The sequence below is a fragment of the Amaranthus tricolor genome, chromosome 3, assembly GCF_026212465.1.
Source record: "Amaranthus tricolor cultivar Red isolate AtriRed21 chromosome 3, ASM2621246v1, whole genome shotgun sequence".
In the NCBI taxonomy this organism is placed as follows: Eukaryota; Viridiplantae; Streptophyta; class Magnoliopsida; order Caryophyllales; family Amaranthaceae; genus Amaranthus; species Amaranthus tricolor.
This window is the reverse complement of record NC_080049.1, coordinates 22,069,135-22,094,598: the sequence shown is the minus strand read 5'-3', so window position 1 is coordinate 22,094,598 and position 25,464 is coordinate 22,069,135. Positions and strand designations below refer to the sequence as shown.

The following is a 25,464-nucleotide window of genomic DNA, read 5'->3' as shown; positions in this document are numbered from 1 at the left end:
TTGGTTGTGGCCAATTGCAATTTGCTATTAAATCTGTCTATTTTTAGCTTGATTTGAAATTGACTTAAAATTTTAATTCAAAAATAAACCGATATGAAAAAAATATGTTCTTTAAAAAAAGGATCCAACCCCTATTATAGTCCAAAGTCAATTGTTCTGGCATGTTTTTAAATTTTAATTTTTTTTCACTGTTTGATCTTCAATTCCAAACCAATGGGTTATAACATAACAATTTTTTCAATGTCATCATTTTGGGTGGATCACAGTATAATTGTTGTAATTTTTGTATTTTTATTTTATGTTTCTATGTTGAAACCTTAAAAACATTTATTAGGTGTTTTTAATAAGAAAATAATTTATGAAATCATAAAAAAATTATTTTTATTAACAATTGTAATGACATGAAATCATTCGTTAGAACCATTTATCTTTGAGTCGACTCAAACAATCGAAATCAAAAACAACCCGACTTAAAAATGACACGATCTGATGTTGATTCAATCCAAAAAACGATCCAACGTCAAACTTGTCTATACGACTGTTTTGACTGTTATAGTTCCTACCCATCTATTTATTTTAATGTGCTTTCAAATTTTCAAATTAATCTAGAGAGAAATAATGATTTGCGATATTTAAAAAGCAGTCGATTCATGAACTTAATGTCAAGAATGCATTTTTACATGATAATCAGAAGAAACAATCTACATGCATCGGCCACAAGGATTTAGGGACCTAAAATTTCCTCATCATGTATGTCTTCTTAACAAGTCTTTGCATGGACTAAAGCAAGCCCCTATTGGTTTGCTAAGTTTGTTGCTACCATTGATTTACTCATAATACTTGTGACCACTCTTTATTCATCTACTAGAAAGGCTCAGCTACTATATATGGATTATATAATAATAATTACTACATCTTTTCTCCTCCGATCTATAATAATTAAAATTTTTATGAAAGACCTTTGTATTCTCAGTTATTTTCTTGGCATAGATGTTAACATCATCCAATTGGTTTGTTTTTGTCTCAAGAAAAATATGCCAAAAGAATTCGCACTCATCCAGGCATTTCCTTCAGTAAACATGTCCTACTCCAGGCGTCACAAAGCCCACATTCAATGTCCCCTTTGTTTCTTCTTTAAAGATCCTACTCTCTTCCGTGTATTACAGTATCTTAATTTCACTAGACCAAACATATTTTATGCAGTTCAACATGTTTGTCTTTATATGCATAATCCCATGGATTCCATATGCATACTCTACGACATATTTTACTTTCTAGATATAGTGTATTTCTTGGTGACAATCTATTGTCTTGGTTTTCCAAAGACAAGTTTTCTTATCTCAATTCAGTGTCGAAGTTGATTATCATGGTGTTGTCAACGTAGTCTTTGAATCATGTTAGCTTCAATCTTTTTCTTGAGCATGATTATCCTATTTGTAAAGCTTCTTTGTTATATTACGATAATATTGGTGCTACTAATCAGTTTTACAATCCTGTTCAACATCAACAAACTAAGCACATTGAGATTTACTTTCGTTTTGTCCATAAAATAGTTGCTCAAGTCAAGTTCGAGTACATCATGTTCCGTCGAAATATCAGATTGTAAACATTTTCAGCAAAGGGCTTCTTATACTGTTCAATTCAAATTTCTCAAGGGCAATGATTTAATAAATGAGATAAAAAAAATTAAGTTAAATGTGTGTGCAAATGAAAGAGTGTGAATATGGTTGAAAATTGAAATTAGATAAATTAGATGGGACATATTAAAATAGAGAATGTTGCAAATTTGGTGTCACAAATTGAGTTTGAGGGTATAATTTTTTGGCTCTTGTTAGTTCGCGATCTTAAAACTAGTAATCAAAAAAGATGATCAACCTGTCACTAATGTTCTTCATCGGTTATAAGTTATATGCACTATCACAACACTTACACTATGTTTGGATAATAAATTAGGAGAGAAAAGAAAGGAAACGAAGAGGAGAGGTCGAGTGAGAGTGCATCTTGTTTGTTTGGAAGGGAACGGAAGTCCAAAAAGAAGCAAAATTAGTGTTTTCCTTTCAAATTCTTTCATCTTAGTAGAGATTATATTCTTAATAAATTTTGTCTATGTTTTCCCTTCAAATCCCCCACTTTTCTTTTTGTTACCCAAATAAAAGATTTTTTACCTTTTCAAATTTCTTCCTTTACTTTTCCCTCTATTTCTCTCAATCCAAACATTGTGTCAACGATGAAATTTGATTTATTCAAATTAATGTTTTCAAATATTCTATTTAATTTTTTTAAGAATGATTTACGAATTACAACTTTAAAGTTTAACATTTTTGCGAATTACAGCCTTAATATTTATTTTTTGTGTAATATAGCCACTAAAATATCAAAGTTTAAAGATTCAGGCCAAAACACAAAACTTTGATCATGTTGAATGTGATCAAGAAGTTCATAAATAAAAGGTTTCATTCAAGGAACAAACTTTCACAGATCAATTCAAACAATCCAAGACAGCATTCAAGAGTTTTTATACATTATTTCTTGATACATATCACACAAGGCATGAAATCTCAACCATCAACTTCCCATACTTTGCTTTCCTATTCGTTTCTGTTCGGGAACTTCTTCCCACTTGCTTAAATTAGCATACACACATTGATACACCCATCATAATGGGTCATTTCTGGAGATGTGGAAAACATGCATAGACATCTTGTTTCGGGTGCTTCGCTTCAGCATGCTCTCGGCATTTCACCTCTGATGTAGTGCATATAAATGTCTGCATGCATACCTTGCACTGCATCCAATACCCGAAATATTAACACGAACAGAGATAGAACGTGGTTAGATAATAGAACTCATCATTTATCAGTTACCTCTCCCAAAATCAATGATTTAACATAAAGCAAATCAAACTCAAAGGGTCGGAGCAAGTCACATTCTTTCGGACTTTCTGTCCTTCTAAACTGTAATCAACAAAAATGCTAGCAGCAGCAGATGCTTTCTAGCATCATCATTCATTTGAAATCATAAGAGGACACAATCCTTAAGCAGAACAAGCATTTCAATTACAAAACATGTTTAGCACACTTGTATTAGCATCAAGTTATAAGATCGACTTCTATGGTACAAGTAACAATGAGCAAATAAGAGTATCGAGTTATAGAATTGTGGGTCTTAAAAGCAACACTTGCAATGCAGTTTGCCATACTCAGTAAAAAGTGTCCCGCTCTGAAATCAAATGGAAACTTAAAAGTTTTGCTCGGCCCTAATCTCAAAATTAGCGAACTTTTGTAAATGCTGATTAAAATTACAATATAATTAAAGCAATTAGTCATGTCATTACAAACTACCGAAGTTCCAAACACAACATGATTCAACTCATAAATGAAAACCTCATTACAGCAATGTCATTTCTATCAAGTGCGCGCTCACTCCAGGTTGCAAATCAGGAAATCCAATCGTAAACCAAGTTCAATATAAATAGTATGTGACCAAGTATCTTGATTTTTTTTAACGCAGCAAGAATGGTAGGGGTCTTCCATAAAATCCAATGGCAAACCAAGTTTAATATAAATCAGTTATTTTTTAGCACCTTAATCAATCACAGTTGAAGGTACTTAACATTAAGTGTAAGCTGTTAAGTGTTAAGTGTTTTTAATGCAATAGTAGCTTAATTGTTAAAAATCGGACAACCCAACGCAGTATGCAAATGATCACATATAAGGAAATTCTGTCGTAAACAAAGTGTGCAATTTAGCAAATCTGACAAATTTCTCCGAACATACAAGCCAACCACTATAAAAGATTTGATGGAATACATATTTGACAAATTTAATTTATTATTAAGTTTGAATCTTGAAGATCATTTATTATTTTTAAATCTCATCAAAATAATCAATGATTGTGGTAATTAGAAACACCCTGCCAAACATTATTAGTTCCCAATGGTTAGTGGGAAACTAACTTCCGATGGGCTTAGACGCTTAGTACTTAAAATAACATTTTCCTGCCCCGAGTAACATTAAACAATGACTTAGTGATAGAAAATAATGGTGAAAGCCCGTAATCTTTGACCCTAACCTTATGTTTTTGTTAATAATACTAAATGTTCATGAGTTGTACAATGTTATTTACATGAGAATGAAACTAATGATAAAAAAATATTATTTACAATCTTCCATTATCACTTATCACCACCTCTCCAAATAGTAATGAACTAAAATACTAAAATTACACTGATGATTGTATCAAATAATAAGAATGATAATGAAAATTTATTATCAATTTAGCGGAAAAGTCTTTTATAGATTTATGCTACTTGAATCATCCCATTTTTTCATAAAATTCATTCTAATAAATCACCAACTAAATATATAATAATATTAGTTAATAATAAAAATTGTTAAAAAAAAAAACTTTTAAAATCAAAGTTTCATCAACGTGAAAATGAAAGGATGAATTTTATAAAATCTACGCCATAAATCATTTCTATTACCATTAATTGGTATCATAACCAAATGGTTCATAACTTTTATGATTTAATAACGACTACCAAATGACCCGTAGAAGTGATCTAGCCCAATCATTTTGGCTAATAACGGATAAAAGCTATGTATACATCTATATAGAATCGGCAAAATCTATACAATACAATTTCATAATATTTGCAGATATGTACAACCCAGAATTTTAAAGCTTGAAAATCAAACAAAAATGGTAAAACAGTATTCAGTCAATTTAATAAAGCAAAATAAGTGCAATTAAACATATTTGCAGCAGACGGAAAACTATAACATTAATACACCATGGTACTATGCGGTACCTGGATATTCATGGCTTTTTTATTAGCTTCAAGTTGACTTCCTGCACCAGATCAAAACGATCCATCAAAATCGAAAAACGATATCCAGAAACTTGAAGTCAATCAAGTAAAAGTTAAAAAAAAATTAAAGAAAATGGAAAAACCTTTAGAAGCCTTGTTCTTCTCGGCGTTTCTTTCACGAGCCATCTTGGATTTTTGACCGTTGCCGCCGCCCATCTTTTGAATCGATCAAGAAAGAACCCTAATTCACTTGCGGAATTTTCTTTTTCTTGGCAGAGTAGTTGGTGGTTGTTAGTTGTTACTGGTTACGAGTTTCAGAGAGGAGAGAGAGACAGGGGCAACTTCTAGAACATATAAAGAGAGGCGGGCAATGGGGCACTAATGTTATCAGTGTATTCCACTTTGCTTTCTTTAGTTGAATAGGGTTGGCTAAATTTTGGTCTAAATTGCAAACTAAATCACATAAATTTATAGTATTAGTATTTGGTATGATTTACGTTTTAAACGGTTTGTATCTTTTTATTTTTTATAAAAATCATGGTTTTTTATTTTTTAAAATAGGCCATTATCTAAAAAATTTTAAATGCATTTTTATTATACTTAATTTGTTTTTTTTACTTGCCCCCAAGGTTAATTTGGCACTATTTATCAATGTCATTTAATTTTTATATTGTCGTTAATCTATAGGTTAAAACATAGTCATGTATGATCTTGTTAGAATTGTCTCAATGTGAATTTTATTAATTTTTAATTTCTATAGTTTTTGGATGTGTATAATTAGAGATATTAAGAATTGAATTAGTGCATTGGGACGTGTGAAAGTGTCCTTAGATGCAAGTAAATAAAAACAGAGGAAGTACTTGATATATGTTGATGCGATCAACTAATTACGAATTATTGTATTTGGTATATTGTAGGTGCGAAATATTATATAAACAAATACATTAATTTAGAAAACTAAAAACCGTGAACTTATAGGTTTACAGGGGCCACTAAAAAATTTGCAAATAAAAAATTTTAGTATGATTTGATTTTAGTGTTAAATCAGATCAAATCGAATAGAATGCCCCCTTAACTTGAATACCAGCCAAACGCACCAAAATAAAAGTAAGTCCAATCCACACCATTTTTTGTTATTATACACTCTTATAATATTTCGTTCATAAGTCCACGCCATTGATTCTCAACCCAACTTAATTACATTATCTACTGCAACCTCCTTAGATTTAAGGTTTGTGCATACTATATTAGTGTAAATTAAGTTTATATAAAATCGACTTCTAAAATAATCTCAATTATTATATTTAATTACGAATTTTTATCTAAGATGGTCAACCATGAGACAAGTTTAAATTTGACTAAATAATCCAACTACATAAATTCAAACATTCGATGTTATACATAAAAAAAAATAAAAATAAAATAAAAAAAAAAAACTCACTTTAGATGTTTAAATTTAAAACTTTAAATATTATTGAACATATCTTGTATAAGGTTGTTTTATTGTGAGACAAGTATATACAAGTAACCCAAATAAGAAAAATGAAAGTTTTAATATCCAAAGTTAATATTTTAATTAAGTTAATTAATTGGACTATTTAACCCCATTTAATATCGTCTTGTAGTTAGACCGTTTAAAAGAAAACTTGTGTTTGTTAATACCCATTATTCTCTCTACCATCAAAATTTAAACAAATCATTAAAAACATTCGATCAAATCGTCAAATTCAACCTACTTAAACTAGTTAAAGTGTTTTAGATATTTAGTGTTTTGGTATGCTAAAATTGGCATTTTAGTATGCTAAAGTTTTTCTTTTAATAAAGTTGGTATTTTAATATCCATTAAATAGAGGTAACTATTACCATTACTTTGTTACCACCCCTCTACCACCGGTAACATTTTTGAACTTTGTCGTTTATAACATCATTGGCACCCAAAACCTTAAGTATTTACTTCTCCTTCCATCAAATTTCTTCGTAGTTAGCACCTGTTACGATTATTGGTGACTTTTGTTTACCAAGAAATCAAAACAAGATTAAGAAAATTAATTAATCTATCTTGTTAGAGAAATTAAGAAGAGGATGCAAATACTACATTGTGATTGGATGATGGAGAATTGATAACCGTGGTTTCTAGCACGTCGTTAATACTAAAAGCCCAGTTATACAAACAATATTTATAATCACCCTGATACTACTACAACGAGTGTAATGGTAAGTCGGGGGTCGAACCACAAGAATAAGGGATGCTAGACTAAAGACTTGGTGTGGGAAGGTTATATGTAGAGGTGATCAAACACCGGGCCGGGCCGAGAGGCAAAAATCTGCCCATTAATGCGGGCCGGCTCGGGTCGGGCCGAAGTGCGGGCCAAAAAGTTCATGCCCAAACCCGTACCATGCGGGCTTGCGGGCCTATATTATATAGTATTTATATATAATTAAAAACACAAATTACAAATAATTAAAATAAACAAATACAATTGTTGCATATTATACATAATTTAAAACACAAATTACAAATAATTGTTACATATTACATATTATACAAATTACAAGTAATTGGTTGTGCTTATGGTAAAATAAGCTTAATATTAGATGCTCAATGCTCAGAAGAGTAGTGCGGCTAAGAATTATGTAGGTGCAATATTAGATGTTGAGCTTAATATTCCTTGTGGGGTATTTGTTTATTGTTGAATTGCAAAGAAGAGAAACACACTTTTTTGGGCCGGGCCGGGTCGGCCCGCGGGCCAAACACCAAATCCCAAACCCGTCCCAAAAAATCGGGCCACTTATTTTCTACCCAAACCCGCCCATCGGGCCATATTTTGGTATCCAAACCCTCACTTTTTCGGGCCGGGTCGGACCGGGCCGGCGGGCCGGGCCGCCCATGATCACCTCTAGTTATATGGAAGGTTGGTTGGTGGGTGAACTTAACTAATAACAAGAATAAAAAGCGAAATTCAACAATGAAAGACAAGCGGGGAGTAGGATATGTCCACCCTAGGATGGTCTATTGGAAATAAAGATAAGCTAGGTCAAGGGAGTTCGAACGATAATCAATCAAGACACTCTAGATATCAAGAGGAAGTTGGTAACCTTATAAGGCACGCGAACAACCTATAATCGCCTTATGTCTCTCTAGGAGTGGCAGGACAAGATTCGAATCGAATATCTATCAACAATCATCATCAACCTTAACCCTAATCCTAAACATTGAAGACAAGACCGAACCTAGGGTTTCTCTAACCTAAAACCCCTAAAGAAACTACTCTAACATATTAGAGGCAAAAGCAATGAACAAAGAAAGGATTGAAAGCAAGGAAACAATAAAGAAAGCATTAAACGAATTGAAAGACAATGAAACAATAAATCTACACTAGGAAACCAATAGAGGAAAGCATAAATAAAAACAAGAAAGACATTTAAGCATAAAGGAAATGTAAACTTACATAAAGAAAGAAGATGAAGGCATAAATGAGGCACTACAAATCTATATTAGGGAAAAAACTAAAGAAAGCATTAAAGGGTTTGATGTTCTAAAATGAGGCACTAAGGCACTCAAACTAGACATGGGGTTTATTCAGATACAAGGGGGTATTTATAAGCTAAGGAATGAAAGGGGTAAAAAGCCCTAAAAGCCCTCGGGAATAAACTTGCGAAGAAAACGAGTCGCGCAGTCTGGGGGGTCCATTCGCCCAAATGGTACCTCATTCGACCGAATGGAGGTGCATTCGGGCTTTCCAGGCGTTTTGAGCACGTTTCTTGGTGTTTCAGATCCATTCGGCCGAAGTAGAAGACCATTCGCCCGAAGCCAGGTCGAAGCCAGCTCAAATTCGCCCGAAGCCAGCTCTTCTTGGCCTGTTTTCGTCTTTTGAAGTTTTGGATGCCTTCCGGACTTTGCGAGGACCTTGAGGAAGACTTGGAATGCTTGTCGTGGCTCCGATATGCGCCTCTAATCTTCGATCGAAATGTCTAAGTCTCATACGCAACGTAAAATACCTTGAAATCTTCGAAAATACCTGAAATTACCTCAAAACACCATGGAGACAAGAGCAAGATAAAATCATGCGTAAAGTGTGTAAAAAAATTCTAAAACACGAGACTCGACACTACAATGAGGAGATAAATGTGCTACAAACGAGCACATCAAGAATCAAACAAATACACTAGTAGATTGTACTAAATGTTAGTGGGTGCTTGAATGAAGCAAACCTTGGGCACCAAGGCTTTTCCCTATAAATACTCTTGTTCTAAGCCTTAGTTAGATTGCACTAAAGTCTCATTTATAAGAGCATCCTTCTTGCTTAAGATTACTTTCTAATTAGCTCCTCTCTTCTTACATTAAACCTCCATCTCCAATTCCTCTCAAGTTTGTTTATTTCCTTTAAATACATTAATATAATCCTATGCTAGATGGTGGATGTAGCCTATCGATTGGTGAACCATCTTAAATATTGTCTTGATTATTTTTTATTATTGCCACTCATTACATATATTTTCTCATTTGGTTCCAACACTTTGTCACATCATAAACATCCATCAAAACTTTAATTTTTATCCTTTAATAAGGTACACACCTCTCCTTTGAGCACCCAATGCAACCCCTTTGCACCATTAAATTGCATACTAATATTTTCTATAAAATAAATTTGTTTATTATATATTGTTGAGTATACTAATATTTACTTGTTTAACTACAATTAAATTGCATAACTAATCTATTGTTAATTAAATTAGACTTTTCACTATCCAGTCATATTTTCAAAATAATTTTTTTTTAATTTTAAAATAAGACGAGTTTATATATTTATGTATAAAAAATCGCATTTTTTAATGCCAAAAAAATTTAAATGTTTTGTAAAAATTACAAATCGAATATCCGGTATGCGATTCGAAAACCTAATATCCAAAATTCGAATATCCAGTTTAATTCGGATTGGAACCGGATCACATGATTTTCACTATCCAAAGAAATGGATTTTTGGATCCAGATCGCTTTGAGATCCGGTTTTGCACCACATTCTTGTTCTTTGTTGCACCATCATCAAGGCACACCGAAGATCCTCTTGTGTTGCTCCCTCAAAGCCCCACCATTAATGCAGTGAACTCCTTTACACCCTCACCATTACTTACAACAAAATGTGTCTTGTTTGAATCATTGAACCATCAACTTCACACATAAGTAATTTGACATTTACTCTAACACTATACATGTTTAAAATACCATATTGCAATAAACATGTTTAAAAGAAAAGTATTACTAGGAGTATATATTATTATTATTAATTAGTAGACTAGTAGTTACTAGTTAATAAGGAGCCAGAATATATTATGTCATAGATAAAGAACATAATTGATCCTCTAAAAGAGGTTTACTCTACCAATGCCGTCAAGTAATGTGCTTTATTATTATTTGCTATTATTTATCTGATGTACGATACCTTAACTGCAACTTACTCTCTTGCTGGCCCCACTTTTAAAATTCCTCTTCCCCTGCCTCAGTTAGCCTTTCTCAATCATATATCTCAATTCTCATATTCTCAACCATTTCCACTAATTGTCTCTACAATTCTATGAGCCACAAATTTTCTTTTTCCAAAATTTTACGAGGTACATAAATTTTATGGTTGCTTATTTCTTTTTAAAATTATTGGGTATTAAGAAACTAACTCGACTTGATGATTGATGCCTATATTATATGTTGTTTCATGCTCCCCCATATCAAAATATAACTCATACTTAACGCTAATGATTTCACATCAAAGGAGGGATAATTGAGTTATTGAAATTTGAATTTATGACATGAATTTCAAGTATAATATATATTAAATAATTGATTCAACTAAAAATTTAAACTGATAATTTAAATTCTCATATATGTATTATATATTCTATCATAACGATACAAAAAATAGAATATATATATATATATATATATATATTATATATATATATATATATATATATATATATATATATATATATATATATATATATATATATATATATATATATATATATATATATAATTTGCTCGTCTCAAATACCCTATTTATAAGATTTCACCAACTAAATTAGCCAACATTTCCATTTTTGTAAAAAATTCTTAACCCAGTTCGAAGACAATTTTTTTAATACTTCCTCTGTTTTTTATGTTTTTTCAGTTTACTTTTTTGCACAGTTTTCAAAGCAAATTTTGAGCATTAATATCTTCTAATATACATAATAAAAAATTATAAGAATAATCTAATAAGATCTTAGATGAATATATTTTATCTTCTAAATATGTCTCAAAAACATTAATTAAATTTATCTCTCCTTAAGGTGAAATATTCCAAACGGAAAGAACATTAGAGAACGATGTGAGTATATCAGAACTTAATCTAATAATTAGATTTTCTATCATGGTGGTTAAAACAGGTTATACAAGTCTATAAGGTATATTTGTTCAATTATTGAGAAAAATACAATACAAAAATAGTTTTGTAACATTTTAAACTCATATCAGGGATTATTATAATTAACTTATTATGTGGTACTTCACTTTAAAGCAATTAATAATCCATTAAAGGTAAAGCATATTGGATATACTTTGCTGTTGCTCTGCTCTTCTTTACCCTTTTTATTCTTTTTAGCATCAGAAAAAATCAGCAGGAAAACACAGTGTTCATTCCCATTTCCCTCTATGGAACTTTATGTTCAACTAATTCTCACTGTTTTTGTCTCTCTAATCTTTACATCTTTCTTCTTCAAGCTCGTATCAATGCAACCAATCAACCAGTTGCAAATTCAGAACTCAAACCCAGTAAGAGCACAATCATTATATAAATAATTTAATAAAAAAAATTTAAAAATCATAAATATATTTTAACATAACATATTTGCATTGTCGGTCTCAGGTTCAATTCCTAACACCTTTTTCTAAACTTTTAATTTTTGTTTTATGTCAGTGCCCTCACTTGCGGACACGAGAGTCATCTCGATCCGGCTATGCAATCAACACTAACAAATTCGAAGCCATTCCCTACACAGATGAAGTGATCAAGCTTCAGGAATGTCCATTTGAAGGTAAATCTCCAGTAGAAATAGAATTGTTTAATGTAAAAACTAATGATCTTATGAAAAACAAGTTTAAAGATGTTGTAATTGATGATAGTAATACAGAGACTGAATTTGATGATCAAGAATCATTAGAAAATGGAGGAGAGAGAAAGTTGCGTGAGATTGAGATTGAGAGTATAGAGGAAGAAGAAGAAAAAGAGGGAATTGAGAATGAGATGATGATAATGGATGATTGGGAGGAAATTGGAAGAAAAGATTTTGAGGAGCTTATTGGGAGTAAAGCAAGATTGTACTATGTTGATGTTGAATTTGATGGTAAATAAATGTAATTTTAGATATTGTTTGTGATTGATTGCATTGGTTGTAATTCATTTGTATAAATAAATAAAATTCTAAATTTGAGGGATTTTGTATTAATTTTAATTTGTTGGAGATTTTCTTCATTATTATGTTTAATTTGTATTTGTTCAACAATGGTCAATTTATCATATTAGATTTGTTGAGATTAATGGTGTGACTTGAGTGCATAATTGATGTGTGCATTTATGTGTGACTCTCATGGATGAAATCCTATAGATGACTTGAATGGGTGTATTAAGTTGTGACTTAATGTTTGTGATTTATGATAGTGGTTAAAGTGTGGATTGATTCATGAGTTAAGAAGATAATGAAGTAAGACTTAATCATGGGAGTTATGAGGCTTAATAAAGAAGTTGAAAAAATGCTGTACTATGTTAGGTCGAGCAAAGCTGTCAGAATGCCCTCTGAAGGCCGCTCGACCAGACCACTCGACTGAGCGAGCTCTAGGGTGGGTCGAGCGAGCAAACAGAACGTATCCAGTAGCTTCCTGTATCCTACTCGACCAGGCCGCTCGACCGAGCGAGCCTCTGCTTTGGTCAAGCGGACCTTCTGACGTTCCTAGGATGCTATTTTTGGCTCTTCAAGTTCTTTGGAGCTATTTTATTGCTATTAATTCTTAGCTTTAATGTATTGAGTGTTGCTTAGTGTGATATCCCTTGTAAATAGGGAGCTTATTTGTTCATCCAAACATCATTAAACGCAAACCCTTAAGCCTAAACACATAGCCTTTGTATTCTCTTACATCATTTGTAATACTTTATCGTAAGAGTTGTATTTCTCAATTGTGATAATGTAAGCAAGTAACTACATACCACGGAGGACGTAGTCATCATTGGGTGAACTTCCTTAAATCTTTGTGTTCTTTTACATTTGTTTAATTTCCTTTAAACATTGTTAAGTCATTGAAATTATAATCAGTTCATCAAGTTATTACTTCGTGCCTTTCGATTTTGGTAACATTAGAGGTTAAGTTTCATACTTAGTCTCTAATCAAGCAATTATTACAAGATTTAATATATTTTTCCAATGTTTTTGAAAGGTGGTGCAATATAAAAAATGATACAAATTCTTACATGAGACAGTCTCATAATAAGATCATCTCTATTGAACTAACGCATGTACATTTAGTATGTTAAAATGATTATTTATAATTTTAAAGTGATGAATTAGAGAAATTAGCTCGTCTAATACATAACGATCTACCAAATGTATGTAATATATACTTCTATAATGTAACAAAAGAATTAATAATTATGTGCTTTTTGATGTTAATGTTGTTCGAGCCTTATTCTTGACATGAACAACACAAGTTATTTTCCTTCCTCCCCTCTCTAAAAATAACAATTTTGTCCAATAAAATTTGCATTAGCAAATTTTTTAATCATTATTCTTTTATTACTTAAAGGTTTTTTAAAATGTCAAACAAAATGGGATTAGAGCAATGTGTAAAACTATAAAATGGTCAATTTTAGGGTAACAACATGAGAATATAGATAAAATAAAAGCTTAATGGTATTCGAGCTTTATTTTCCTCTTTATTAATTACACAATAATCTTAGTAGTTGAAAGTTGCACATTAGATTAAGCTCTACAACCAATAAGAAATTAGCAATAGTATCCTAAGAATTAGCCATAAACTTAGACTAAAGATTAATTAAACAATAATCTTAGTAATTATCATCATATATATCATATTATTCCCATGGTAATATAAGTTAATTTGATCATAGAAATTTTTTTGTTTACCCTTTTCCATTACCACAAGCTAGCCAAGGAGTATATACCATCCAAAAACCATATGGCTATGGGAAGAAGGTCTCCAATAGCTTATAAAGCATGCACGCCATCTTTAATTTGTCGATGTGGGATAAACCATCCCAACAACCCCCCACATGCGTACCCCCGTCAAGTTCGCATGTGAGAGTAATCAATTAGGGCAGGAACGCCATTCTTTTCGGACCTACCATATTTAACTTTTGATTGAACCATCGACTCTGATACCATATTAGGTCATCACAATTCGTCACATAATCTCACCGTGGCCCACTCGTGTGGACACGAGACACCCGTGGGCTCGAGGCCACAAACCTACGAGTCAAGAGCGTTGACTTGCACATACACTTGGTGAGGTTTATTGTTTCCCAAAACCATATGGTATTAGGAAGATTAGCTCACCTAATATATATGCAAGTCAACAATCCACTATTTTAACGATGTGGGATTTTGTCTCACATGTGAAGTATCTCTAACACTCCCTCTCACATGTGAGCCACATCATACCAGGAACCACCTTCGAATCTGATACCATATTAAATTAAGTTGGACTTATTGTGAATGCTAGCAATTATCGGGGAAAACACGAGGTGCACACACTTCACAAGCCGAGGAGTATATACCATCCCAAAATCATATGGCAATAGGAAGAAGGTCTCCAATAGCTTATAAATTGTGCACACCATCTTTAATTTGTCGATGTGGGATAAACCATCCTAACACTTATGCCACACACTACAAAAACAATTCAATTTAGAGACAAAACTATATTCTGAAGAGAAATGTTTAGTGACAGAACAATTCAATTTAGTTTACTAAAAATATTTTTATTTTACATTTTGAAAAGTAGAGATGTGCTTTTGTTGAATAAAAATCTCCCTTCACTTAGTTTGACTATTGCTATCCCAAATTATTTGTATACCTTTTTAAAAATTTGCTTATTACATTTTAACTATCATGCAATTTGCTTATCTGCTTGTTAGACTATTACTATATCAAATTCATTTTATTATCAGTTATGTTTACTGAAATATCTCAACAAAATGCAACCTAAATTCATGCATAAAAACTTTGATATATACTTTAAGTTGTATTTTCTTACCTGTTAAGTGTCATGGTAACATTTGTTTAATTTATTTATTTATTTAAATTATTAATGTCATATTACCTTAATACCCTTTGACCTTTCGTGTTGACCTTGACTTTCGGTCAAGGGGTTTTTTCTATAATCCCCATCTTCCTTACTTGGCCCATAAGCTAATAACTTCCCAGAACCCTAACTTCCCTCTGATAACTTCCCTTTACTCCTCACCATCATGGTTCCCCTTTAGTGTTGATAACCGCCTACTACTATGCATGATAACCAACCTTCTCCCAAAAGTAACTTCCTCTCCATCATTATAAATAGAGGCAGTCAGCATCAAAGGAAGGATCATCTGATAATAGCCCTTCTAAAATCCTCACGACCCTCTTCACTAGCCTTCCAAAAATATAAGCAACTTCCGCCCCTACACTCATATTCCTACATTCTCCATCTCATCATTTATTCATTAATCTCTGATTTCCGTTCTAACTTGAGCGTCGGAGGGGTTTTCTGGGAAATCATCCCCCGGACAAGGCTAACGTGTTGTGTTGCAGGAATTCAAGTCACTTCCTTCCGCGAATTGCTGTTCCCGACAACGCTCCCACTTCCAGTATTTCAAGTGTCTTGCACTTCCTCGTTTCATCACCGAAACATTAAGAATACCAAATCTACATCATCTCATGTTGTGCCAACATGAAAATCTAACAAACTATGAACAAATTAGAATTTGTTATGTTGATACGAGAGATTCCTTCTCTAAAGTTCACCATTAACAAATGTTGAGTATGGAAGACTTATTATTTAACTAAATATTATTGTAAAATTTACATATACAATAAGCAGCTGGTTCATTATTGTAACAGCCCGACTTACCGTTGACTGAGTAATTAGGGTCATCACGGGATTCATTTCCTAAGAAACTTAAATTACAATTCCAAAACTGGAGCAAAAGGGGTCACCAGCTCTTTAACGTAACTAACTTAGCTAATTCTCAAACCAAACATCTTACTAAAATACAAGGTAATCATACAATTCACTTCAAGTCCAATATAACCAACACAATCAAGTCTAATATTTTATCCAAAAACCTAATACAAAACTACAAATTCCCACGTGCTCAGCTCAATATACATCCTTGGAACGCTATTCAACACCGCTAACTCATCGTTCCCGACCGGTTCCGATCTGTAATCAAACTAAAAGTTGGAAACAACAGAGGGTCAGATTAAACTGAATGGGAAGTAACAATCCAAAACTGTACAGTAGTTTCCAAATAAGGATTTAAAAGCAACATCAGTTTTCCAGATCTATGTGCGCACAGAGAGTCTAGTTTGAGAGGTGCCTCATAGCTCTATGGCTATGTCGCTCTCGAGTGAAGCTAGTCAATATCTGAATGACAACTCGCTTCAAAAACAGGGAGCAAGAAACAATGTTCCTTAACTCCGTCAATGACCAGCTCGCAAGCCCAATCCATTGACCATATCATAATATCAACATAAGCATTCACAACATCATTTGTCTCAATAATTTCCAATTTCGAAAGAGTTTTAGTAAAAAGTTTATTTTCAAGAATGTAGTCTGGCTAGACCCTTTAAGGGACTGCTACTACTCACCGAAAAGAAGCTTCAAGAAGTCAAGATCGGTTCACTGCAATCAACTAGAAGGTTATTCGATGATGTCGTCTCCTGAGCATAACAAGGTCACAACATCACTAAAGAGCATTCGATACTATAATACTAATATATAACTTATTACATCTCCTCCTAAGACTAAAGCTTAAGTAAGACTTTTGTTTTAGCATGTCTAATTAAACACAAACGTCTACATTTAAACCAAAGTCAATAATCATCTAAAGAATCTAACAATCTCTTCAAGAATATCAACTAATCCAATATTTTATCAATAACCAATGTTTCCCAGCACAACTCATAATCTTGATATCCATCAAATTAATATCATCTACACAAGCCCATCTCTTTTATTATTGTCAAACATTGTGGTAATGGTTCTTAAGGATAACAAATGGAATAGAAGAATAAAATAATTCAAGAAGAAAAGATGCGAAGATGCTTGCAAATTGATAATAAGATATATAAAAACAATCTTCAAAAGGACAGAGAACATGAATTTATTTACTACCTCAATAGAATGGCGGCAATTGAAACCCAAAGAAGATAATGTCGCTCAGAAATCAGACTTGGGAACAAGGTTCTGTGGTTTACTTCTTTCGAAACTCACAAGAACAGGGAAGAATCAAGGCTGGTCACCGATGAACGGATGTTGCTTGTCATTGTGTTTACAAGAATCAACTGATGTTGTTTTATCCCTAATTTTAAAATCAGATGCAGAATGAGGGGTCTTGTTCTTCGAAAATCAGGGGTGAATATCAAACGGATTAGGGCTTTGTTGCTTCGAAAATCAAATGAAGAAGATGGATTAGGGCTCTGATTTCCTTCGAAAATTGAAGACAAAGAAGGATAGGAATGAAAGGGGAAAGGTTTCGAATGGCTTGAAAAGGAAGCCATTGTTGTTTTAGTTCTTGAAACTCATGAAATTAAGGTTTGAAAAGTTAGTGTTGATGAAGATGATGAATGGAGGCACAAAAATGATTCCTGTTTCTTTTTATTTTATTTTATTTTTTTTTTCTTTTCTTTTATTTTTATACTTACATGACTCATAGAAGATTTCCTAATTGTTTTGAACCCAAACACCTATTCTCGATTTCATTCGAATCTTACCCAAATATTATTTATTTATTTATTTAATTATTTTAAATTCCCGAATTAATTTTTCTTATGTTACAATTAGAGTATTATAATATTTATATTTACATTTAAATGAATTGGTTGGCTTCTTGAACAACCTAACTCCTAAATTAGCTAAGGTAGTCATTTCAGCTCTCGTTAAGCATTGATGTGCCTCAACATCAGGCCTTAATACAACATCACAACAACATCCACAACATAACTGCTCAGCCACTACCCATTCAAATAACTATGCAACCCATCAACAATACAATGTTCATGTTAAACAACACATCAACAATCATCAACATATCACAACCATTCCAACCCATCACGCCTGCTCTTTGTACCAATGTCACATCAAATGCACATCGATAGTCCCACATACACCTGCAACCCTTACATTTTTCACTTCTTTGATATACATTGACATTCTAATATTATTATCCGTATTATTGTTAATAGATTTGTATAAAATAACTTTATGAAATTAGATAGTATAACTTGGGGGACTGCGCGTGTAGCACGCGGCCCCACAACTAGTAATATTAAAAATATCAAGCCGGAGATAGTATATAGTAGAAATTCTTTAATTTTGACAGTTATATATATATAAATTAAATCCGTAACTTTGAAAATTGTACGCAATATATTATGCAGTTATTTATACTCCTTAACTTATCATCTTAACTATAAATTAATATTAGTCAAAGATACTTTAATGGAAGATATATTAATCAAGATTAAATGTCATGTCAATAAATGAGTTTCATTTAATAGAACTCTCTTTAGTTGTAATACTTAGAATTTTTCAAACTTTTTAGTATAACGTATGATAAGGTAAGTTTATTATCTCCGTTTTTTTTCTTCTTGTTTACTTTTTGCACATCTTTTAAAGCAAATTTTAAGTCTTATTATCTCTTTATATCATAAAAATAATAAAAAAATATATATGATAAAAAATACCCTCTCCGACCCATTGAATTTGCATCATTTTCCATTTTGGTTCGTCCCACTTAATTTGCATCATTTTTATTTTTGGCTAATGACCCATCACTTTCTTTTAATTTCATCCACACATTCTAACTCTCTTTTAATTTTATCCACACAATTTATTCTCTCTCTTCATTTATTACAACTTTCTTAAAAATACATCAATTCCTCTTTAATACAATTCAAAGAGGACGGAGTAGTATACATTAGTCGTTAAGACGAATCTTGATCTCATATGGATATATTTTTTCTTCTATATATGTCTCCAAAACCCTAATCAAATTTTCTCTTTTCTTAAAGTGAAACATTCTAAACAGAAAGTACAGCAGAGAACGGAAACATTAATTTTTTCTATTTTTTAGGGTAAGATAAATATTAGAATTATAGAAATTAAATGAATAGATGAATTAAAATTTGTGAATAATAATTAAAAAGATGAGCTTATAGTCAAAATTAATAAATTGCATAAGATAAATTAAAATAAAATGAAATATGTAAAATACTCTCCTATTTATCCTAATAGTCCCATTTACCTTTTTCATATTTGTTGAGATAATATTTTAACCCTTAATATCTATTTAAACTACTATTATTTCAAGTTTGTTGTTTGTAGCGGTTAAATCCTCACTTTTGTATAGAGCTGTTCATTCGAGTCATATAATTTATTTCGAGTCATGTGTTTCAGGTCGGTGTAAAAAATCAAATCTTGCCTCCACATTGATTTTTACATAAAAATAAATTAATTTTCAAGTCAGGTCAAAGTCAATTTTGATTACAAAATCGAATAAATGTCGAATCATCGTGTCTATTTTAAACCCTTCTGATTTTATAATTAAAATAGTCATTGTGGGTTTTCTGTGGATACCAAACAATTAAAACGTGTATTATCCAAATTTAAAGTGATACTTACAAATAACAAAATTATGTGTTTTAATATCAAAGTGTTAAAAATCTAGAAGAATGTGTTAAACATCTACATCTAACACTAAAACAAATCATTACTTATATCATTCACCTTCAAAATTACTTCAAAATTATAAAAAAATTTCTCAAGCTAAACAACTAAAATAGTACTTTGAGTACAAAAGTTATGTAAATTATTTTTAATTTAATTTGACTATTTAGCCTAATTAAAAATATACACAAATGTAGTTAGTGGTGCTCATTTGAGTCATCGGGTCAATTTTGAATCAAGTATTTCAAATCGGTTCAAAATCGAGTCTTGTATCTGTATGATTTTTACATATTTTTAAATTCATTTTGAATTCGAGTCAAATTTAATTTGATTACATAGTCGGGTAAATGTTAAATCGTCGAGCCTATTTTGAATATTTCTAAGTTTAGCAAACTCATTTAAGTAGACAAAAATAGAATTTTTTGCGAAATCAAAGGGAAGAGAGCATCTTATCAAACAATATAAATGACATATACTCTTTTGATCTCTTCCATTACAAAAAATATGGTGAGCAAAGTTAGTTTATACACCACTTTACAAGGAATACAATACGTTTGTAATGTCCTTTTTCAATATACTCCATTACAATTCCCCTAAGTTAAAATTGTTCGCAATAGTGTTTTCACAACATTTGGATTCTCTCATTTAATGTCTCGTGTCAATATGCACTCGTCTTCTTTCTCGTTATATCGAAGATAGAGAAGTATTGAAATGCAACACGAGACGAACAAGACGACATAGACGATTACTGCTGTTACTTGGCCATCTCATATGGTTTATGAGAAGAGTTAAAAAGACCTCCATTTCTTTTACATATGATAAGAATCTCCCTAAGCAAAATCCTATGAACATGAGGAAGTTTCACACTTATACAAAGTCTGTCAACAACTTCATTATTCAACAAATTGCTAAGGATAATCGATGGGAGAATCGTCAAAAGCAGAGGTATATTGTTCCGAAAACAAAAATATTATACTCAACAAGGACTGCAGGACATAGAAAAACTACTGCTTTGCTCCTCTTTTTCTCGGGTTTTCTTTAAAATCTCTTCTCTCTTTGAGACGAGACGATAAAGACAACTAGTGCCTCTGAAAGCCACCTTTGTTTCTTCCAAAGAAGGCGTTCCTGGGTTTCGGTATCTCGTGGATGTCCATCACTTGGATTGTTCTTTGCTTTTTAGCTTCAGCGAAAAAAACGCAGACAATTAGTATGACAGAAGAAAAGAAGTGCTGCTATGGTTGAGATTTTCGGATGCCAAACCATTGTGAGCTTCTTGGTAGTTCTCCTGAAGTCGTTTCCTAGCGGAAGCCAGCCTATCTGGGTCAATCTTCACCTCTTTTTGTGTCTGCAATATCCAAATGGGACTAATTCATTAAAACTCGAAGAAAATGCTTTTGCAGCTCCGTTCCTTAGAAGAGATAACAACGATACACATTGAAACAAAATTCCAATAACCAATATTAAGTGGCTCGTAAATAGTCTCCCCACTTAGGAACAGTGATATGTATTTCTACAATCTTACCCATTAATAACAAAGAGGTCGTTTCCGATCAACCCTAGCTAGCATACATCATTTGCAACTACATATAAATAATGGGATGCACATTGAAACTGAAACAGAAAATTCTTCAAGCCAAAATCCTAAAATTTAATGGGGTGTTTGGCAATAACCTGTTGGTTGTTGGCTAATTACTTTTTTAGTTGGCTTGTTTGACCAGCTGGTTATGTTGGCTGTGTTGTTGGCTTTTAAGCTAGCTGAAAAATCAGCTGTTTACATTGATGTTTGATATAATTAAATATTGGCCGTTAGCTGTTGATTAGAGAAAAAGTGGGTCAATAAACCAAAAACCAACCAGAAAAAATTAATTGTAGTAGCTTTTTTATTTTGGCTTAAAAGTCATTTACCAAAATTTTTTTTAGTCAAAGCCAAAAGCCAACCAAAAAGCTGACCAATAAGCATTTTACCAAACACCCCCTAACTCTTTTAACAGAAACTTTTGTTCCTTGGCACTCATCATTTGAATGAAAACATTTCCAAAAGCTTTTCTAATAAACTTCGTTTTCATGACAACATTATCAACTCTTCTACATTCCAAGACCTTAAAATAGACGTCAAGCAACTTATCTTTCCTTTTTATTCATTCCAAACTGTTTCGAAAACCTCCTGCATTGAAAGTCAGCAAAAAATTTTGCTAAAATTTTATACTTCATCCAAGGAAAACGATCAATAATCTTGAAAACCAAAGGAAAAATTTGAGCAATTGAAAATGCCAAGCTGTGAAAGGAAAACCAAGGCTCATACTGTTTTCTAGTTTCACTAGTTTCTCATAAGCAAAAAAGAAAAATTGAGATCACGAAGAAGTATACATTGGGTGGAGCAGCTGATGCTGGAGAAGATCTCTTCATAGGCCTAGCCGGAGGATCTCTCCGGGGAGGAGCAAGAGGAGCTTTCTGCTTAGGTTCCAACTCCAAATAATTCTTATCGGATCCAGAACTTCCATCTGCGCAGACAACAAATGCAAAAAAACAATATCAGCGAAAAGAACATCAGCCACATTCAAAACTTAACGTAATGTAATTAAACGTCGTAGAATCAGATTCCTACTTTGTGGATTAGGAGAGTAAGAAAAATCAGGAACCTGAAAAGATATATGAACAAACATTAAATAAAGAAAGCTTTGCAGCATATTCATATTCTTTGGAAAAGTGAAATATACCTGATTGTGATTACCATTTTGATGATTCTTTAGAACAGTTTGCTGAGGCGAGTCTCCGTCAGCTGAAGCGAGTAAATCACGGTCACATACAACAGGGAAAACAAAAAGATCCAGCACATGTAATATATCTTTTTTTTTTTTTTTTTTTGCTCTTTATATAATTAGAGAAAAATAAGTAAATACAAACTAAAAATGGATTCGAGGAGAGAGACCAATGAGATTGCTGGAAGATTGTAATTCATCAGGACGGTTTAACCTAACCCATTCATCAACCAAATCCTTCCATTTTCTACCAGAAAAACAAAACCCAACAAAGATTAAACATCTAATCAACAATTCCATATCTACTCCTTCCTTTTACATAACAAATCAAAAAGAAACAAGAGATTGAATAGAATCAAAACCTGACAAGCAATTTAACTAATCTCTTAACATCGCCCGATGGGTGTTTCCTTAATCCATTCACATGTCTTCCAATATCGGTTTCCTTCACAAATAATCACCATAAACTTGACATTTCCAATTTTTCAATACAACATTAACAACCCGTTTGGTTAGCGATACTAAATTGTGGTAATAAAAATGATTTATAGTGTAAAATTTCATCAAAATTTCCATATCATTATGAAACTTTGATAAAAAAAATTTTACAAATTTCCATTACCACCTAATACCAATGCATTGGAACGAAATTTATAAAAAAAATGAGATGATTGAACTTGGACAAGCATGGCAAGAGATTTTAACACCACCATTTAACGCCACCTACCAAACGGGCCATAAATGCAATCAACAAATCAACTCTTTCTTAATTCAAAAGCTTTAAACTGACCTTAAGAGCTTTTAATGTAATATCCATATCAGCTAAACTTTGAAGCAAATCAATCAATGAATCTTCAGACTAAAAATTCATCATAATCAAATTATTATACAATCAATCAAACCAAAAATGATGAACACTAACAACAAATTAATGAGAATAACAACCTGATCAGGATCTTCAATCTGTTCTTTGATAGACAGAATTCTTCTGAGCTCATCATCTTCATCTTCCTCATCCTCCTCCCCACCACCAATTGAAGCAGGGGTAGAAGGCGAATTAGATTTATGATTCACCTCTCTCTCACTCCCAAAAGCAGCCGCAATAGCAGAATCATTGGCAAACCCATCACAGTTTCTATCACAATTATGACAATTTGTGTATAAATTTTCAACAATCCCGTCTCTTCTTGATTTAAGCTCATCACCATAATCCAGAGATGCTACCTTAATCGCAGTTTGTATAAAATCCCATATACCCACCCCTGATTTACCTAAAATTGTTCGGAAATCACCCAAATCCATCCTAAAAGACACTATTTACAACAAACCCAGTTAAAATTTCCCACCTCCATAATCAATAACTTGGTGATTCTGCAATAAACAGCAATAAAACAGATCTACACAATCAACAAAATTGACCAAAATAACATAGATGAAATTAATGCTTGAGAAAATAAAACTGCAACTACCTATAGATCTGGCTCTGAAGTTGTTGTCAGCGAATAAAAAAACCCTGAATTTTACTAATTTGATACAACGATGGAGCTCTTCTTTCTTACCCTTTGATGGGTCTTCTTGCCTTTAATTTGTTAATAAGATTTTCACAAGTTTTGGGTGTTTGATTAATTTATAGTAAATAAATACATGGTGATTAATATTGTACTTGTACCTGTATATATCTAATGTAATGTGATTTTATGATGGTGAATTATAATAGTTTTATTGATTAAAACAAAATCATATACAATTAATACAACGGTATATGCAGATATCAGTAGGAAAAAGAAGCATTAGAAACAAAAAGGTTTTGAAGTTTTTTTTGAGAAATGATGATGAAGAGTTTATAGTTTTACTTTTTTTTCATCATTCAGTCAGATATTCTCTATGAATTAATTTTTCGTATGCGATTTGTCTGTCTGAATTAATCATACATAATAATAAAAATTTTGAAAAATATCAAATGTCATTTTTTAGGTGTGTTGATAAATATAATTATTTTAATAGATGATAGTTGATTACATGATAATATTTAATTTAGAATCTGAGCTTTTTAAATTGAAGCTAAATTAAGTGTAAAGTATTTATATAATTTATTATTGCAATTACCTAATCTAGAATTTGATATATATAATTGAATGAAAAAGTGATGTATTCGATGAATAAATTTTTAAAAAATCATTATTCGATAAATTTAATCACAATAATATTTACTTGCATTAGTTTTTAAAGTTATATTTTTATATATTTTATATTAATAAATTTATGCATTGTACGAGTTTCTATACTAGTATTTCATATTGGGTATAATTAAAACTCATGAATAGTTAATATTAATAACTTTTTCATTAAAAGAAATCAAATAAGATTATTATGTATTAATTTATAAACTAATAATAAAATACAAATTTAAATGATAATTGAATATTAACCAAAAATTGAATGCGATGAGTAGTTAAAATATGAGAGTATTAGTTTGTGAAACGTGTATTGTGACCCTAATAAATCTTTTTTTAATAATGTAAATTAAAATGAAATAATTAACCTTTAACTAACACCTCAAGTAATCGAATTGCATTTTTCTTATTTGTTGTCACTTGTCACATTTTTGATTGTGTTGTCCATGTGTTTTTGTTAATCTAATTAATCTACACGTAAATTCATATGTTGTGTTTAAATTAAATAAGTGTTTATTTGTGAGTTTTAGAGAGATAATTAAGCTACAGAATATTTAAGATAGGGGTATAATTGAAAGTAGGAATGGCAAAATTGCAAGTGTGGTATGTCCTCCTTTGTACTCATGCCCACTTAAAATTTTCATACACATCACCTACCCAATACCCATAGCAGGTAAAAATTTTCGTACCCACGCCTGACCACCTGGATATACATTTAAATTCATCTTCACCCACTATGACCAACTG

At 31.8% G+C, this 25,464-nt stretch overlaps 3 protein-coding genes across 4 annotated transcripts; 1 reads left to right on the top strand and 2 right to left on the bottom strand.

Moving 5' to 3' along the window:
- Positions 1-2,436: 2,436 nt before the first annotated feature.
- On the bottom strand, positions 2,437-5,321 carry LOC130809319 (uncharacterized protein At2g23090-like). Its single transcript, XM_057675041.1, has 3 exons — positions 4,957-5,321; positions 4,814-4,854; positions 2,437-2,785 (listed from the first exon to the last, which is right to left on the bottom strand). The coding sequence occupies exons 1-3, from the start codon at positions 5,027-5,029 to the stop codon at positions 2,666-2,668; spliced, it is 234 nt and encodes a 77-aa protein (XP_057531024.1). The 5' UTR covers positions 5,030-5,321; the 3' UTR covers positions 2,437-2,665.
- A 5,910-nt stretch (positions 5,322-11,231) lies between these two features.
- Positions 11,232-13,548, top strand: LOC130809318 (uncharacterized). 2 transcript variants are annotated; one of them, XM_057675039.1, is made up of 3 exons: positions 11,232-11,618; positions 11,764-11,881; positions 12,614-13,548. In XM_057675039.1, the coding sequence occupies exons 1-3, from the start codon at positions 11,499-11,501 to the stop codon at positions 12,853-12,855; spliced, it is 480 nt and encodes a 159-aa protein (XP_057531022.1). In that variant the 5' UTR covers positions 11,232-11,498; the 3' UTR covers positions 12,856-13,548. The 2 variants fall into 2 exon arrangements, with proteins under 2 accessions (XP_057531022.1, XP_057531023.1); XM_057675040.1 differs by lacking the exon at positions 12,614-13,548 and having other exon boundaries at positions 11,764-12,451.
- Positions 13,549-20,236: 6,688 nt separating this feature from the next.
- Positions 20,237-24,443, bottom strand: LOC130809317 (probable mediator of RNA polymerase II transcription subunit 26c). Its single transcript, XM_057675038.1, has 10 exons — positions 24,013-24,443; positions 23,489-23,914; positions 23,334-23,402; positions 22,906-22,988; positions 22,714-22,790; positions 22,502-22,563; positions 22,390-22,423; positions 22,152-22,285; positions 21,045-21,129; positions 20,237-20,964 (listed from the first exon to the last, which is right to left on the bottom strand). The coding sequence occupies exons 2-10, from the start codon at positions 23,843-23,845 to the stop codon at positions 20,864-20,866; spliced, it is 1,002 nt and encodes a 333-aa protein (XP_057531021.1). The 5' UTR covers positions 23,846-23,914; positions 24,013-24,443; the 3' UTR covers positions 20,237-20,863.
- Between the last annotated feature and the right edge of the window lie 1,021 nt (positions 24,444-25,464).

Bases quoted from the DNA above. Each gene is read 5' to 3' on its own strand.
- LOC130809318 (XM_057675040.1), top strand. From the start codon at position 11,499: ATGGAACTTTATGTTCAACTAATTCTCACTGTTTTTGTCTCTCTAATC. The intron at 11,619-11,763 runs GTAAGAGCACAA...GTTTTATGTCAG, and splicing joins AAATTCAGAACTCAAACCCA to TGCCCTCACTTGCGGACACG.
- LOC130809317 (XM_057675038.1), bottom strand. From the start codon at position 23,845: ATGGATTTGGGTGATTTCCGAACAATTTTAGGTAAATCAGGGGTGGGT. The intron at 23,403-23,488 runs GTTGTTATTCTC...ATGAATTTTTAG, and splicing joins AGATTGAAGATCCTGATCAG to TCTGAAGATTCATTGATTGA. The intron at 22,791-22,905 runs GTTTTGATTCTA...TTTTTCTGGTAG, and splicing joins TTAGTTAAATTGCTTGTCAG to AAAATGGAAGGATTTGGTTG.
- LOC130809319 (XM_057675041.1), bottom strand. From the start codon at position 5,029: ATGGGCGGCGGCAACGGTCAAAAATCCAAGATGGCTCGTGAAAGAAAC. The intron at 4,855-4,956 runs GTTTTTCCATTT...GATCTGGTGCAG, and splicing joins GAAGAACAAGGCTTCTAAAG to GAAGTCAACTTGAAGCTAAT. The intron at 2,786-4,813 runs GTACCGCATAGT...TATTGGATGCAG, and splicing joins AAAAAGCCATGAATATCCAG to TGCAAGGTATGCATGCAGAC.